Source organism: Athene noctua, chromosome 1, assembly GCF_965140245.1.
Source record: "Athene noctua chromosome 1, bAthNoc1.hap1.1, whole genome shotgun sequence".
Taxonomy (NCBI): domain Eukaryota; kingdom Metazoa; phylum Chordata; class Aves; order Strigiformes; family Strigidae; genus Athene; species Athene noctua.
Window position 1 is genome coordinate 205747099 of NC_134037.1, and position 14826 is coordinate 205761924.

Sequence of the window (14826 nt, forward strand, 5' to 3'; positions counted from 1 at the left end):
TCTACAGCCAGAGAGATGAACCACACGGGCAAGATGTTACCTCTCCACTTCTAGTTCATCCAATAATGTTTCCCAAAATATCTCCACCACCTTCACTCACAGATAAGGTTGAGATTTTGAAAAGTACAGACAGTTACACCATCAGTGGAAATTTACTGCTCAGCTTAGACCAAAAAAACCCCAAACCATCCATAACATTTACCCTTCCTCTGAAGATATCACAACACTGGGAGGGTCACCTTTCCTGCTCTTAGAAAATAGTTAGGCATACTGTTTGTTTAAAAAAATTACTTACCTACAAAAAACAGTCTCCTTTAAGATACCTATTATGTACTATACTACCATACCATGGGCATAAATATGCTAAAGAGTTTGAGAACACAGTTTTGCCCCCACATCTAAACTGTGCCCACCTATGAATCATGTACATAGCCACAAGAACAGGCTCACTGTTTCTCTTATCCCCAACCCTTCAAGGATTTACAGACAAAGTGATAGGAAATGTACAATCTGATATATACACATGCACAACTCTAAGGAGAACTTGTGCATAGACAGTAGATCAATAATACAACTTTCTGCTAAATTCTTGCCTACATACATTTATTCAAATTGTCGCTGGCTTCAAGTAGCACCTTGGCAGTTAATCTGGAATATGATGCTGAAGTACTTTGCATCATACTGAGATCTTTCAGAGAGAGCTGAGTTCTTGGAGAAAGTGAAAGAAGTTGCTGTCTGTGCACCTTCCAAGGATAGAAGCATTCCTGAGAGAAACTAACAATGGAGCATGCAAAAAAAATGTCACAAAAATAGTTTAACTGTTTCACTTGCATTCTAATGCAGTTACTTACTGGTAAACTAGCCTCCCTTTTAAATCTCCTGCCTCTTAGATCTTTGTCACAGGCAGAAATAGAAAGAAACATTTTTGTCCTTTGAACTGAAAGAACATCTCTCAATTTAAAAAGACACCACAAAACTAACATCTAGCATAGATAAGGCAATCTCAACTCTGAATGTATGCAGTTAGGAAAAAAAAGCATAATAAATTATTTCCTGCATGACATGGAACTCAGGAAAATTTTGGGAAATTGCTGACAGACTGTCCTAAGAATCACCTTATTCTTAAAGTCTGGGGTGCTAAGATTTAATCCAAAGTATATGGAATCACTGTTGAAAATTAGAGACAACAAAGGAGAATAAGCAGGCAGCTAGCAAGTTCTAAGGACTCACTCACTGTATATGCTAATACAGATCCTGCATGCCAGTACAGAATACAGTAGCAGGGCACTGGTTCCATCATTACTTGTCCAGGAAAGGTCTGAAAACATAGAAAGAAGGTTTAACACCCATTGTTCTGAAGCTCAGCATTTTGAGATATGATAGAGACCATACCTCGAATACCGTGTTCAGTTTTGGACCCCTTACAAGAAAGACACTGAGGTGCTGGAGGACGCCCAAAGAGCAACAAAGCTCATGAAGAGTCTAGAGAACAAGTCTTATGAGGAGCAGCTAAGGGAACGGGGGTTATTTAGTCTGCAGAAAATGAGGCTGAGGGGAGACCTTATCGCTCTCTACATCTACCTGAAAGGAGGCTGTAGCAAGGTGAGTGCCAGTCTCTTCTCCCAAGTAACAAGTGATAGGATGAGAGGAAATGGCCTCAAGTTGTACCAGGAGAGGTCTAGACTGGATATTAGTAAAAATTCTTCACCAAAAGGGTTGTCAAGCTCTAGAACAGGCTGCCCAGGGGAGTGGTTGAGTCACCATTCCCGGAGGTATTTAAAAGACATGCAGACGTGGCACTTAGGGATGTCGTTTAATGGTGAACTTGGCAGTGTTAGGTTTACAGTTGGACTCAATGATCTTAAAAGTCTTTTTCAACCTAAATGATTCTGTGATTCTAAACGGCATTCCATGGAGAATCAAACATTTGATCTCTTTGACTGCTACAGCAAAGGACAGTGCTGGATGATCATGGTGAGTGGAAGGGCCTTTGCATGGCACTTCTCCATGACAACATTCCAAAATCTTAACTTTGAGCATCAAATAGTACAAATAGCCAAGTGCCTCCAAACAGCTGGACATTCCTTCACCCAAGTGGTGAGGCAAAAGTTAAAGTGCTTTAAAAAGCTTCCAACACATTCTGAAATTATTAGATAGGACACCTGCTCACACTCAAGTGAAGTTTAAGAGCAGACTTTTCAGCTCCAGTTATTGAACAGGAAGTCAGGTAAGACACTTGTATATTTACTTTCTATTGATCCATTTACTTTAGATTGATCCTAAAGGATCAATGGATGTTCTGATAAGCTTATGAGCCTTATTTCTCCACAAGAAAGAACACTTTATTAATCACTCTAGAATACAGGAAAATACAACCACACTCTCACATTTTTGCTTGCCAAAGTACACTGTCCCATAGCAACTTCTCTGAAAATTACTAAAGAGTTTGGGCACCAGGGGAACAAAAACTGAACTAAGGAACAACAGACTATTAAATGATACTCATCCATTTAAATTTCAGCCTCTGTGGTGAAATTAGAAGTCAACAGCATCTTCCAGAAAGGTGTGAATCTAGAAGCAAAGAAAATTACTACAAATCACTAGGAGTTTTGTGTAGCACCAACTTTGTCCAAAACTAGCAATGATCAGATGTGTCTTATTTGTGCTTCCCCGAACAGAGTAGGACTGCTGACTACATGTTAAAAGGGTATAAGCAACGTCTGTTGGTCTCCTATTTGAAACTGGAGGATTGACCACTGTGAACACACACCAGGGCTCCCTTGAATACTGTAACCTCATCAGGGTGTAAAATGAAGTTTTCTCTCCTCAAGAAAGAGGCTTGGTTTGGTTTTTGCTGGTTTGTTTGTTGTTTTGGGGTTTTTTTTTACAAGAGACTGAACTTCCCTAGGAAAACTCAACATTCAAACACATAATGATCCCATACGGGTAAGTTCAACAGCTGCAGGCTTAACTTTCCGAAAATCATATTCTCACAGCCAAAAGGACTTCAACAATCAGTCTCTTAAACTAGATACTTAGAAAAACATCATCATAGGAAAAAAGTAAATCAAAAGAGGCCTGAGAAGAGGTCAGAGTCAAAAGCCCTAAATTGTACAAAAGACAAATAAACATTTTAGCCCAAAGCATCCTATCTCCTGGGCTTCAGGGGGGGGCGGGAAAAAAAAAAAAGTTCAACTTATCTCAGAGCTCTTAAAGGCAGCTACTATTTAAAAAAAGAAGGAAAAAAAGGACTACTTAGGACTTCTTATTTCTTCACCCAGCCATACAAGAAAAGGTGTTTCCAGGAGTCATTAATCATTGAGACTAACTGAAACAGCATTCACGAGGACTAACTTCAGGCTTTAGGGTCTCTACAGTGTCTCACAGAAATTAGTGCCCTGCTTATCTGCACCAGTCTTGTAATCCTTTGTAAATAAATGCATTCTGCAGCAAACTGCAAGTGGCTGTAATGCAGATAAGATAAGGTTTCCAAAGCTGTCAGTAAAGTCTGGAGAGTGTAAAACATTCAACGACAAGAAGGAAGAAGAGTTTTCACACCAAGTTTTGAAAGCTGCTGACTTGCCCAGACTCTTTTGTAGAGTTATAGGAAAGGATGAGAAAAATTACTGGCAACTCCAACATAGAAGCCCAAGAAAGTTAAAAGGCTGTTATTTCTGATGAAAGAAAACACTCTGATTACAGTTGGCTGGTGAGAGAAAGACATATCATTTCCTTTAATTGACTACAGGCATGGAGAATGATCAGACAGATGAGGCAGGCAGCACCTTACAGGTACTTCTGAGCCAGAAGACTCTCCTAAGTGCTTAAGCAGACATATATCCACACTCACATTTTATCAGGACCTGAAGCCTTCACATTTCACAAACAAAAACATAGTAAAATCTTTAGGCATAAGGCTTCTAAGAAATCTGCAAGCACTACAGGAAGCAACACAGGTATTTAAGCATTTACTAGTGGATGTGTATCCTTAGATTTAAACTTTATTTTTAAATTTAAAATCTAGGTTGTAAACAGTGCCAGTCCCATGATTATGATCCAACATTAATTTATATGCTGCCTATAAATAAACATCACTTGAATTATGTGCTTTTTCCTCACATCCTAAACTGCTGCATCACATAGGTCTGTGCTACAAAATAATGGAAAACCCATCCCAGCTGGTGAACACATTACACTGGGAATTCCCATGGCTAGTGATACACCTCTGTCTGATTTGCTGAATCCAGAACTTCTTTATGTCCTTTTTTCTACATATTTTCTCCAATAAATAAAATGCAACAGAAAACAGCAAGACCATACCTTGCACAGCAGCAATGTATTTCATCTCCATTTGAAATCAGTGGAATTAAGATCATTTAGTACCTTTGAGTTACTGGACACCTACATCTATAGTTGGTACTAGAAGTGACACAGAGTATTTAGTACTCCATGTGCTATTTTAAATAGAAGTAAACAGTATTATCTGGCCTTCCCACAATTACTGTAACATAGTCAAATATCTGTATCTGTAGTAAAATGAATACTTATTCCATACTTTATTTTGTTCTTAACTCCAAAAGCTGCATGGCAAAGAAAAAGGAAAAATAAATCTCAGATACATTAAGAAAGCCATCTCATATACCACATATATTTGATTGGTAAAAATTTATATCAATTTTATACAAAATCATGAAAAAAATGAAACAGCACAGCACCTGTTTTCTTCTTACAGAAAGACATCACGAAGCAAAATCAGAACATCCCCAAGTACAACATCAAAATTGCATTATAGTTAAATGACTATAACTTAAACATTTTTGTAGGTTTTAACAGAATAAAATTTGCATGCACTTGTACAGTAAATAAAACCAGCATTTTTTCCAAAAGTTCTTTCAATAACTGAAGCTGCATCAAGAGTCTAGTATACATACCTTGGGGCTTCCTCCACAACTTTTTGGTTTCTCCTTTGAATGGAGCACTCTCTTTCATTCAACCACAAGGCATTACCATGTTTATCTGCCAAAACCTGAAACAATAACATGCTGCCATTAACAAACAGATGTACGTATATGGCCTTTACACATTATACTAGTATGTATCATTGAGTTAGTTTAATTTAAAAATAATTTCTTTCCAATTTAGAAATAAAGGCTGGAAAAAATGCTAGTGTAGAAAATTAATTGTATATGAAATACTAATTGAATGCTCCTTCAAATTCTGAACAGGATTATTTTTAAAGACTCTATAGAGAGTCTACACATGGCAAAAATCCACTCATTCCAAAATTTGTGAGAAACCCCCAAAAGTTCAGAAATCAAAAGACTGAAATAAGATTAAAACTATGTTTTCAGGCATTTAAAATTGTATTGCATAATTAAATTACTCACAAGCATATTGTTAAGCAATATCTTGTGTCAATGAAGAAGAGAAACATCTCAAAGGATGCCAAAACTTTGCTCCTGAATTACACACCATAGTTTTCAGAAACAATGCTTAACAGAGCTTTCTCAGTGGGAGAACCACAGCACTCTCTCTTTAATAAAGAAGTCTTCAGAAACTTTGCAATCTTTTATTAAGAATAAAATTTGCTACGTTCTCACTTCTTTCAATGGAAATTAACAGTCAAGCATGTAAATCCAACTGCCTAAATTACATACTGAAAAGAAACCAAGTCCAGTGTAAGAGAACTCTCAACTGATTCTGCAACTTCAAACTGGAAAGAAAAGTAAGACAAGGAACTCTATCCCTTTACGAAATCAACTGTACAGTGAAACCATTTCCAATAGCAGGTTAGTAGATTTGAAGATTCAAGCAGACGTCTTCCAATCTTACAAGATAAACAATACATTGTTATATTCTACATTTATTCTTGGAATAATTTCTTTCATTGCAGACCACATCTGCTCCCTTTCTTCCTTATAAAATTTTCCCTCTAATCCATTTTTTTCCATCTTCCTGCTCTGATCTGCAGGAACCTGTGCCAATATTCATGCTTCATTCTTTAATAGTGCAGTTTTACACTGAAAACAGACAAGATAAAAAAAGGAGACAATCTTCCTCAAACTGCGTGAATTCAACCATATCTACTCACATTTGTGACAACGAATCTGTATTATTTATTATTCCTTTTAGTACTACAGAGAGAGTATGGCACTAAGCAAGATGAATTCTTGCATCAATGACACCAATGTTTGCTGATGCGTGAATAATCTGAGTAGATGTGACTGAAAACGAGGCACTGATCTCATGAAGACAACTCGCATGCACTGTGCAGCACGAGACCCAGAGTGCTCAGCACCCTATAGGATCAGACTTACCTTTTCCCCAGAAATTCTGTTGCACTCCCATAAATTTATGGTGCTTTCTAGGGGAAAAATCCACTCCAAAGAGTTCTACAAGATTGATGACTATGGTTGTTCCTAAGCTAGAGCTTGTCCCAGAACGTTATTCTCTGCCCAGGGGGAGGTTTAGCAGCAGCAGCACACAGGTACTTCAGCCAACTGCTAGATTCTGTAACAGGCAGCTCAGTACAAAGCCAAAAAAAACCCCAGCAGCATCTAAAGCAACTTCTATCCGAGTCCTAACTCATCCAATCCAGGACTAAACATCACAGAGCTCTTTAGAAACTCATTTGGGAGGACAAAATATATTTAGGGGGTATTTTTAATCTTAAAACAGTACCTCTAGGGCACAGCACAGTACTTGATAGAAAAATCACCGTCTTGTAAGTAGAATGATTCCTTGTGAGCACTTCTGTTTCACTGTTAGAAAGCCTACAACCTTCCACAGAATTTGGCCTCACCAAAATAAACAAACCAAAAAGTCCTGGGATATTTCAATAAAAATGAGTTCCTGTGCTTCTCTCTCCTCTCTCACTGTATTTTCCTGAAAGGGATAATAAAATATTTTTCAAGCCAACTAGGAAATATTTTCTTTCACTTCAGGACATTTCTTGTATCCTACTTAATTTCTGCTACCTGAATATTTTTCCATTATCAGTTAATATGGCTTGAAGAGATACACATGAATATTTACCATGAAAACATAATTATAAACTGAATAAGCCAAACAACATCTAGCGTTAGGTTTTTACATTCATTTTGAGTCCAAAGTTTTCATTATCGGAAACTAAAGAAGATACTTACTTCATAAAACAATTATATTTCAGAAAACATTTACAGAATATTGAAATCATCATCTCTGAAATGATGTGAGATTCCAATACACATCTCACTAAAAATGCATGTCACAGCTACAGCTTTTTTCTAAATATCTAAATATTCCTCAAAGAAAATATCCTGTTTTGTGGGATTAGATGACTGTGATATTAGTATGTGCTATATACATCTAGATTCCAAAATAATTAATGTATTGCAACCTCTCTCACAAGATTCAGCTAAATTCTACTTCCAGCTGTAAAATTGCTATTTAGCCAAGCAATAGTTAGACATTCCATGTACTCTTACTTTAGACTCAGGTCCTTTATATAAGACATTTCAGGAGAACAAGGCTTCAAATCAGTTCAAGCATAAAGTCTATTTGGACTCTATTTTCCTGTCAATTGTTTTAGTCTTTTCTCATGTTTTACAAAGTGATTGTTTTATAGCTAGACACAGGAAACCCCTTATATAACAATTTTAAGTACCAATGCTTTGGAGATATATGAGAATGTTGGAAAAAAGTTCTATTTAAAAGTTACTGCTAAATTAATAAATATTTGGCATCTGGTCTCAAATTGTTTGTATATTTAACAGTCTGAAAATGAACCAAGGTCAACGTCCTAAAGCTGATTAGAACATGAAGTTAAAGTGATATGCTATTGTTAAAAGGTATCATCAAAGTGTTTGTGTAAGGAAAACAACGTTCACTATACACTTATTAGAAATAAAACTATGAATTATTAATAGAAAAGCTATTTTGTTTAATCTAGGTGAAATTGACTGTTCTTAAATACAGTACTGCCTAATTTTTTTGAGGTAACTTTTTTTTAAACCTAAAGGAATCAAGACAATGTAAAAACTGCCCCTAACTCGTGAAAGTATGGACTGATCAATCTCATCTAAATTTAGTCAGTCAGTAGGAACCTGCTGAAGCTCACAAACCTGCAAGCACTGAAAGGAATAGATCTTTAAGGTATACTGATTTGCATAAAAAAAGAGAAAGAAACAAAGACATAGGTAGCCAAAAATTATTAACCATGGCAAGAGAATATAGGAAGATGTTCAAGCAATCTGACCTCTTTTGTAACCTAAGATTAATGCTGAAACTAAACCTTTGCTAAATACCTTTTTGCGACCCTTCAAAAGAGAAGATGTTGGGGTTTAAATTTCATTTTTACAGACTGTTTGTTCATTTCACATATGCAATAAGTTAGTCTGTGCACATAAAATAAATACAAACATAGGAAGTATCAGGTTGTGTGCACATATCCGGCAGAGAAAAAATGTTAAGTATTTCTCTCTTACAAATCATTCCACACTACCAAACGTACTGTTGTTGTTTCATTCAGTTATTAAGCTACTATCAAAATACTTCAGGCTCTCACCATAAAAGAAAACATGCAACAACTTAGAAAGAGTTTGTATTTTGGACAAAAATAAATGACACTCTTTTTTTGAGAAAATGAACATACTCCATATAGATCTCTGATCATAAAAGATTATTTCAAGGCTATTGACAAACCCAATTTAACTGCCTGCATAAGATCAAACACATCACAAATTTAAAAACATAATTTTGTTAAGAGTCTGTCTGAAACAAATGAGTCTTGCTCTGCATCAGCACATCTGGCTTAGCACTAGATCCAATGAAAGATATAAATGGTCACTATCCAGAAGTTAAGGAGAATACACCTGATTTTGAACCACAAACTGCCCCAAATGGGACACAAATCCTTCTGAGTTCCCAGGGAGCATTAGATACTTCAGAACAGAATCCAAAACAGTGACAAAACCACCTAGAGCCTGCAAGAAAACCACGAACTCCTACATCCTCTGCTGCACTCAAGCACTGCAATCAGGATCCAGAGTTCAAGCTCCAGCCCTCAAGACAGATGCCTACAACCTTTCCCCCCACCCCCCCTCCCCCCAAAGAATTGAACACGGTTCATTGTCTTCCTGCTAAAGAAAGGCTAGAGAGTAAAAACAGGAAGGCTGTATTGTGCACGACAGCCATGCAGTTTTGAGCAATGGCCCAAGACACAGGAAAGCACAAGACTCATAGGCCTTTTTTAGCAGAGTGTTTGAAACGTTTTGAACTTTGATTTAATTTATTAGTCCGAATCTTATTAAATAGACAAACAGTAACAGTAGGAGTAATAATAATACCACCAACCTGGATTTCTATGTGACGAGGGTTATCAATGAATTTTTCTATCAGTAAACGATCATCACCAAAACTTGAAGCAGCTTCTTGAGATGAAAACCTAAAACCTTCCCTTAAATAATGAAAACAACAACAAAAAAGAACTGTATTTTAAAAGTTAAGTTCTGAGGTACACAAGGAGAAAGAACACTTGTTCATTCCAGTCATCTGGCAACACACACATCCAAAAGTCAAGTTTTACCATTTGCACTCAAGTCTTTATCCTTTTCTTTTTTTCTTATAAAGATGAAAAAATTATGTCCTCAAGGCACAAGGAATTTCACTGTTTAAAAAGTCTGAACATTTACAACAATTATTTGTATTATTTTTCTTTGTTGGCATTTTCTTCTGCAAAATTAATGAAGCAATCAAATTTTTAAAACCATTAATTACCAAGTACTTGTTATATAGAAGGTAAAGCTTATCACTGTTTAAGGTATGCAGTCCCCTTAATACTCAAGAATAGTATAAGTTAGTTGCACATTAATTAGATGAAAGAACTGCAGATATAATATTACAGACCTTGTAAATTCAAGCACTGAACACATAACATGAAGATGCAATACTTTATAGAGCATACCAGCTGTACTATTTTTTCCCTGCATTAAAGTATAATTGAGCATTATACTGCACATCCTGTGTACTTCCCTGTTTCCTCTTTTACATATGTAATTATTCAAACAAATAAAGGTTGTAAGATACTTTATCTATTGACTTTATTTTTCATGGCAGGAAAATTACTTCTATGGGGCATAACTGCTGACAAACTTCATGTACAGCTTTCTCAGGGTTAAATGTATCATCATGCAGGGACCCAAGGGCTCCACAGAAGTTTTCTACAGGCTCTTTACCTGCCATATCAGTCCCACATATGTTGACGCATATGGAAAGATTGGGGTAAATTTCTGTGGGATTGACTACTGAGATGCAGCAGCCCTGATACTTAAAACGTGCCCAGAATAAGAACTACAGCACAAATTAGTTGAAGCTTTCATGTTTTCCGGCTCTTGTATTTAGCTCAATTCCACAAACTAAACCTAGCCAATAAAACTATGAGATGGGTATATTTACAGTATAGATACGTGTATAGTTTAAGGTGTTTCTTCACCTTTTTTCAAGATTGTAGAATAATATGCTATTAAGTGAGAGATTATACTCAGTGTATAACCTTTCCTAAATTCATATTTAACTTCAGTATATTGAATTACTTAATAAAGAGGAAAAGGGATATCAAAATTTGTGATTCTGTACAGTACCTGATCTGTACAAAAAAACAAAGTGAGGTAACTAACAGCCATACACAGTGTTTCTTACGGAAAGATTTAGAGCTATTTTAACTCCTATATCAAAGGCTTTGTTTCCTTTTGTAAACATTTTATCATACAGTTTTATGCACAATTGACTATTTTTCCTTCATTAAAGTATGTGCTAATTAGAAATCTAAACTGCAATGCTTGTTAAAAAAAAAAAAAGTTAGGTGCTTAATTATCTAATCCATATATCTGTAAATCTTTTTAAATTATATGTAACAGGAATCACTATCTCGGTCAGGTACTCTGACCTTGTTTGTATCTTACAAAACTGTGCAATTGCATTTGTTCAGTGATAAAAATTACCATAAATACACTTCACCTTCCTTAAAGAGATCATACTAACCAAAGGGAAATGGGTCAGTCTTTTTATATTTAAAAAAAAAAAAAATAAAGGCAGTTTTTTAGGCTAGAAGGGAATGTGTATTAGCCTTTCACCAAGCAACAGCCCTATAGAGCCTCACTGTAAGGAAGATGCTCCCCATGCAGCACAACTGTGCTGGTATGTGCAACCAAGCCCAAAACTTTCCCATCCACACTAACCCCCAAAGAGAAGTCCAGGGGAATTTGGGACAGAGAAAACTGAGCTTACTGCCCCTGTCTAGGCCCAGGTACAGTTTACCATACAAGCAACATGCTGTCTGCAGCCTAATCAAGCCCTGATGTTTAACAAGACACAATCATTCAGGCTGATGCACCTCATCTATACAAAGGGCATCACTGATACCCCTACACTATGACTCAAAGTAGAGGCACACTGGTCAGAAGATTCCTGAGCAGGGGCTCTGCACACACCCACATTCAAGTCACTAACCATCTATTAACACAGCCACCATCACAGTTTTACAGTGCCAATCACGTGCACTAGACCAAGGGGCAACGAGTGTGGAGGACAATTATTGTCTAACTGTCCATTGGACAGCATTGGACCACCACACTACAGGGACCATGAACTAAGCTAATATGCAAGGAGGACAGCAACCAGAAGCAGCTAAGAGAGGCTTCGTCAGGAGATACTTTTTGTAGTTTCTCATAAGGAAGAGTTGGTGGTAGGGGTAATTCTGACAGCAGGGTTTGTGGCTGGGAGGGGCTGGCATTTTGGTTGCAAGTTATTTATTCAGGTAAGATTTTCTGTTCAGTTAGTTTTTTCTTAGGTTCTCAGTAACTTTAGTGGCAGTTGGGGGGGGGGGGGGGGGTGTGCCTATATACAGATTCGCTGCTTTTAGGCGCTTTCATCAGCTTCTAGTTGTTTCCCAGCTCATAGACTGATAGACTAGTTCATGATGAAAAGGGGCCCACAGGTGCCTGCTGTGAGGATGACTCACACCCCAGGTCAGCAAACCTGGAGACACACACTGCCATGGAGCTCATAAGCTGGAGCGCTAATAGCATGGCCCCACAGTGACTTCACCGCCCCAGCTGCAGGAGCGCCCATCACACATCAAATGCCTTGACACAAGTTGGGCTTGGAGCAGAGGGGCTGAAAGGCCACCACAGCCCATACCTAAGGCAGACAGTGAACACCACTGCCTCTCCTCATGGACAGCATGGGTCATGCTGGTAGAAGGTCCACACTAGTCAAAGCCTGTAGGCATAGGGGGCAGGGGGAACAAAACAAATCCCCCCCCAAGAAACCCCAGCCACAAGAGATCCATCTCAAGCAGCTGTACATAAAGGCATGTGGCCAAGGAAACAAACAGGAACTGGAGCCTGCATGCAAACACAGAACTGCAACACCCTTAGAAGAGCTGACATGGTGGGACAGGACACACAAGTAGAGCAGTGCAATGAATGGCTACCCAATCTTTAAGACAAGTGGTAGGACAGGCTTGCCCTTTTTATGAAAGGGCAGATCAATCATGGATCTCTTCTTAGGAAAAGGCAATAGGGTAAGAGCTGGAAGGTGTGGAACAAGAGTCCAGTAAGGGTAATACTGCAGTGAAAATGTATTAACAGTTCATCCACTCAAGTTGACAAAGTGGACAAAATTCTTCTTTAAACAACTCAAAATCTCCAAGATACTGAGTGTTTGTGCGGGTTTGTTTTGGGTTTTCTGGGCTGGGGGTTGTTTGGGAAGGGGAGGGGTGGTTTTCTGGTTTGTTAGTTGTTTGGAGGCTTGGTCTGTTGTTTTAAAACAGGAAACTAACCTCCCCAACACCTGTTGGAAAAGCAACACAGATGACCACAAGCAATCTAGGAAGTTTCTGATGGATGTTGGGGACAACTTCTCACCACAGACATTAGATAGGCTAAAGAAGAGGAACTACCAGTAGCAGAAGAAGATGGAATCAAGGATCTCTTGAGAAATCAACCCAGACAAGTCAGTAAGACCAGATGGGATGCTGAGAGGTAGCCTATGTCATTGCGAGACTGCTCTGTCATCTCTGAAAGGCTTTGGAGGTCAGGAAAGACTCCTGATGACTGGAGGAAGACAAACATTGCACCCAACTTTGAAAACTCAAGAAAGATAGTCAGAGCACACCAAGATCAACACAGCTAGGCTTGTTGAACCTGAAAGACAACAAGGCTTTAGTGGACATCTAATAGCAGCCTTCCAGTACTTAAAGAGGAGTTTACTAAGACAATGGAGCCAAGCTCCTTATTGCACTGCACAGCAGAAAAATGAGACTGTGGCCATAAACTGAAGTGGGGAGTTTTCCAACTGGATGTCAGTTTAAAAAAGAAAATTACTGGAAAGAACTGAGAAACAGGAAAGGCTGTTTATAGAGGCTGAGGAATCTTAAAGCAAGACGCAACTGGGTAAAGCTCTAAGCAAGCAGCTTCAAATTGAGTGCTGATCCTATTCCAAGGATGAAGCTGGATGAAATGATGTCCCTAGGTCCCTTTAAACATGCATGATTCTATAAGGGGGAGAACAGGATGTCTTTAAAAGGTTCCCCTCTCTCCCTACAGTACATTCATTCACACTGTAGTGTAAGTTGTACAAAAGTATTTATTGATCTTGCCACAATCTTTCTTGTGGTTTTCCGAAGTGAGACGGCCCTTGCCAACTTTCTGCCTCCAGCTCCGAGATCAGCATTGATGCTTTAATTAAAACAACCACTTTCTTTGGAGGCAGCCAGACACTAACTGCAGTCATTATGTAATATTTCAGTTTCCAGTATCAGGAAATAGTAAAGGAAAAAGTCTTTTCTTGTCAAGGCCAGAATCAGAAAGGCCATCTAGTTAGAAACAGATGTTTGATAACTATTAGTACAGTAGATTCCCTCTAAAACTATGACTGGTAAGTTAAGTAACCAATAAATACTCAAATGTTGTTTGATTTTAAACACAAACCCAATATCCATTGCTTCAGTTTGACTCCAAATTTTAAAAAACTGAAATGATCTAGTCACAGCATTTTACATACATTTACAAATATAGCTGACATGAATATCTGAATTTTTAAAAAAGTATTTTAGGAAATACTGTTCATTCATCCAACTGACTCCTTTCCCTCAGCTGAACACTATTACAGGACATACCTGTGCAGGACAGACCAAGAATGCCAAACCCACACTCCCATTTTTGCAGAATAGTCTGAAGGCCAAATGCACTACTTTAGGAAGGTAATAAAACTCAATGTAAAGGCTTGTAATAAGGAATGCTCTTCAGTTTTCTAAAGCATTGTCCTCTCATGCTACACACTTTGTATTTCCTTTGCCTTGGGAGATGGGGGATTCAAAATGGTTTGTTACATATTATTCCACTTTAACTTCTTCCAGTTCCACTGCTCATTCCTTCAGAGCCACTGGAAGATTACAACATCAGGGAAAAAATAACACCAACAGATGTTTCTAAAGGAAGGTGGGAAAATGATTGCAGACTACAAAAACAAATTTGCTAGTAGTTCTCCCACAGAAGGTCTTCTTTTGGACCAACCCAATGAAGAGCAACAACTGTGGAACAGTGGAAATAAACACAGCATGGTACCATAGGACCACAGAAGAGAAATTATAAGGGGTTCTTGGAATTTGAGAGCAGATGTTTGACTTAAGTTCATAAAATTGGCATAAGCACCAAGAAAGAATTTAAGTAACGGGACAATTTAAATCTTCCTTTTACTGTAAGTTAAAAGGCAAAAATCTTTCATCTCACTAAACTGTTGCCAGAAGCTCCCTTGGTTGAAAACTTTCGTTAATTTGCATCTGAA

General features: G+C 37.8%; 1 protein-coding gene across 5 annotated transcripts in view; it reads right to left on the minus strand.

Annotated features, from left to right (window-relative positions):
- PCCA (propionyl-CoA carboxylase subunit alpha) overlaps positions 1-14826 on the minus strand; it is a 284928-nt gene that overhangs the window by 176599 nt on the left and 93503 nt on the right. For 2 of the 5 annotated variants that reach the window (XR_012633969.1, XM_074910938.1), the window contains exons 10-11: positions 9334-9436; positions 4932-5026 (exon numbers count right to left, since the gene is read on the minus strand). Coding sequence is in view for 1 of the 5 variants with exons in the window: in XM_074910938.1 (XP_074767039.1) it covers positions 4932-5026; positions 9334-9436 (198 nt within the window). In the remaining 4 variants the exon portion in view is untranslated. Of the gene's footprint in view, positions 1-601; positions 775-1230; positions 2521-4931; positions 5027-9333; positions 9437-14826 lie in introns of those variants that run through there. The other 3 variants (XM_074910949.1, XM_074910973.1, XM_074910964.1) reach the window with 3 other exon arrangements.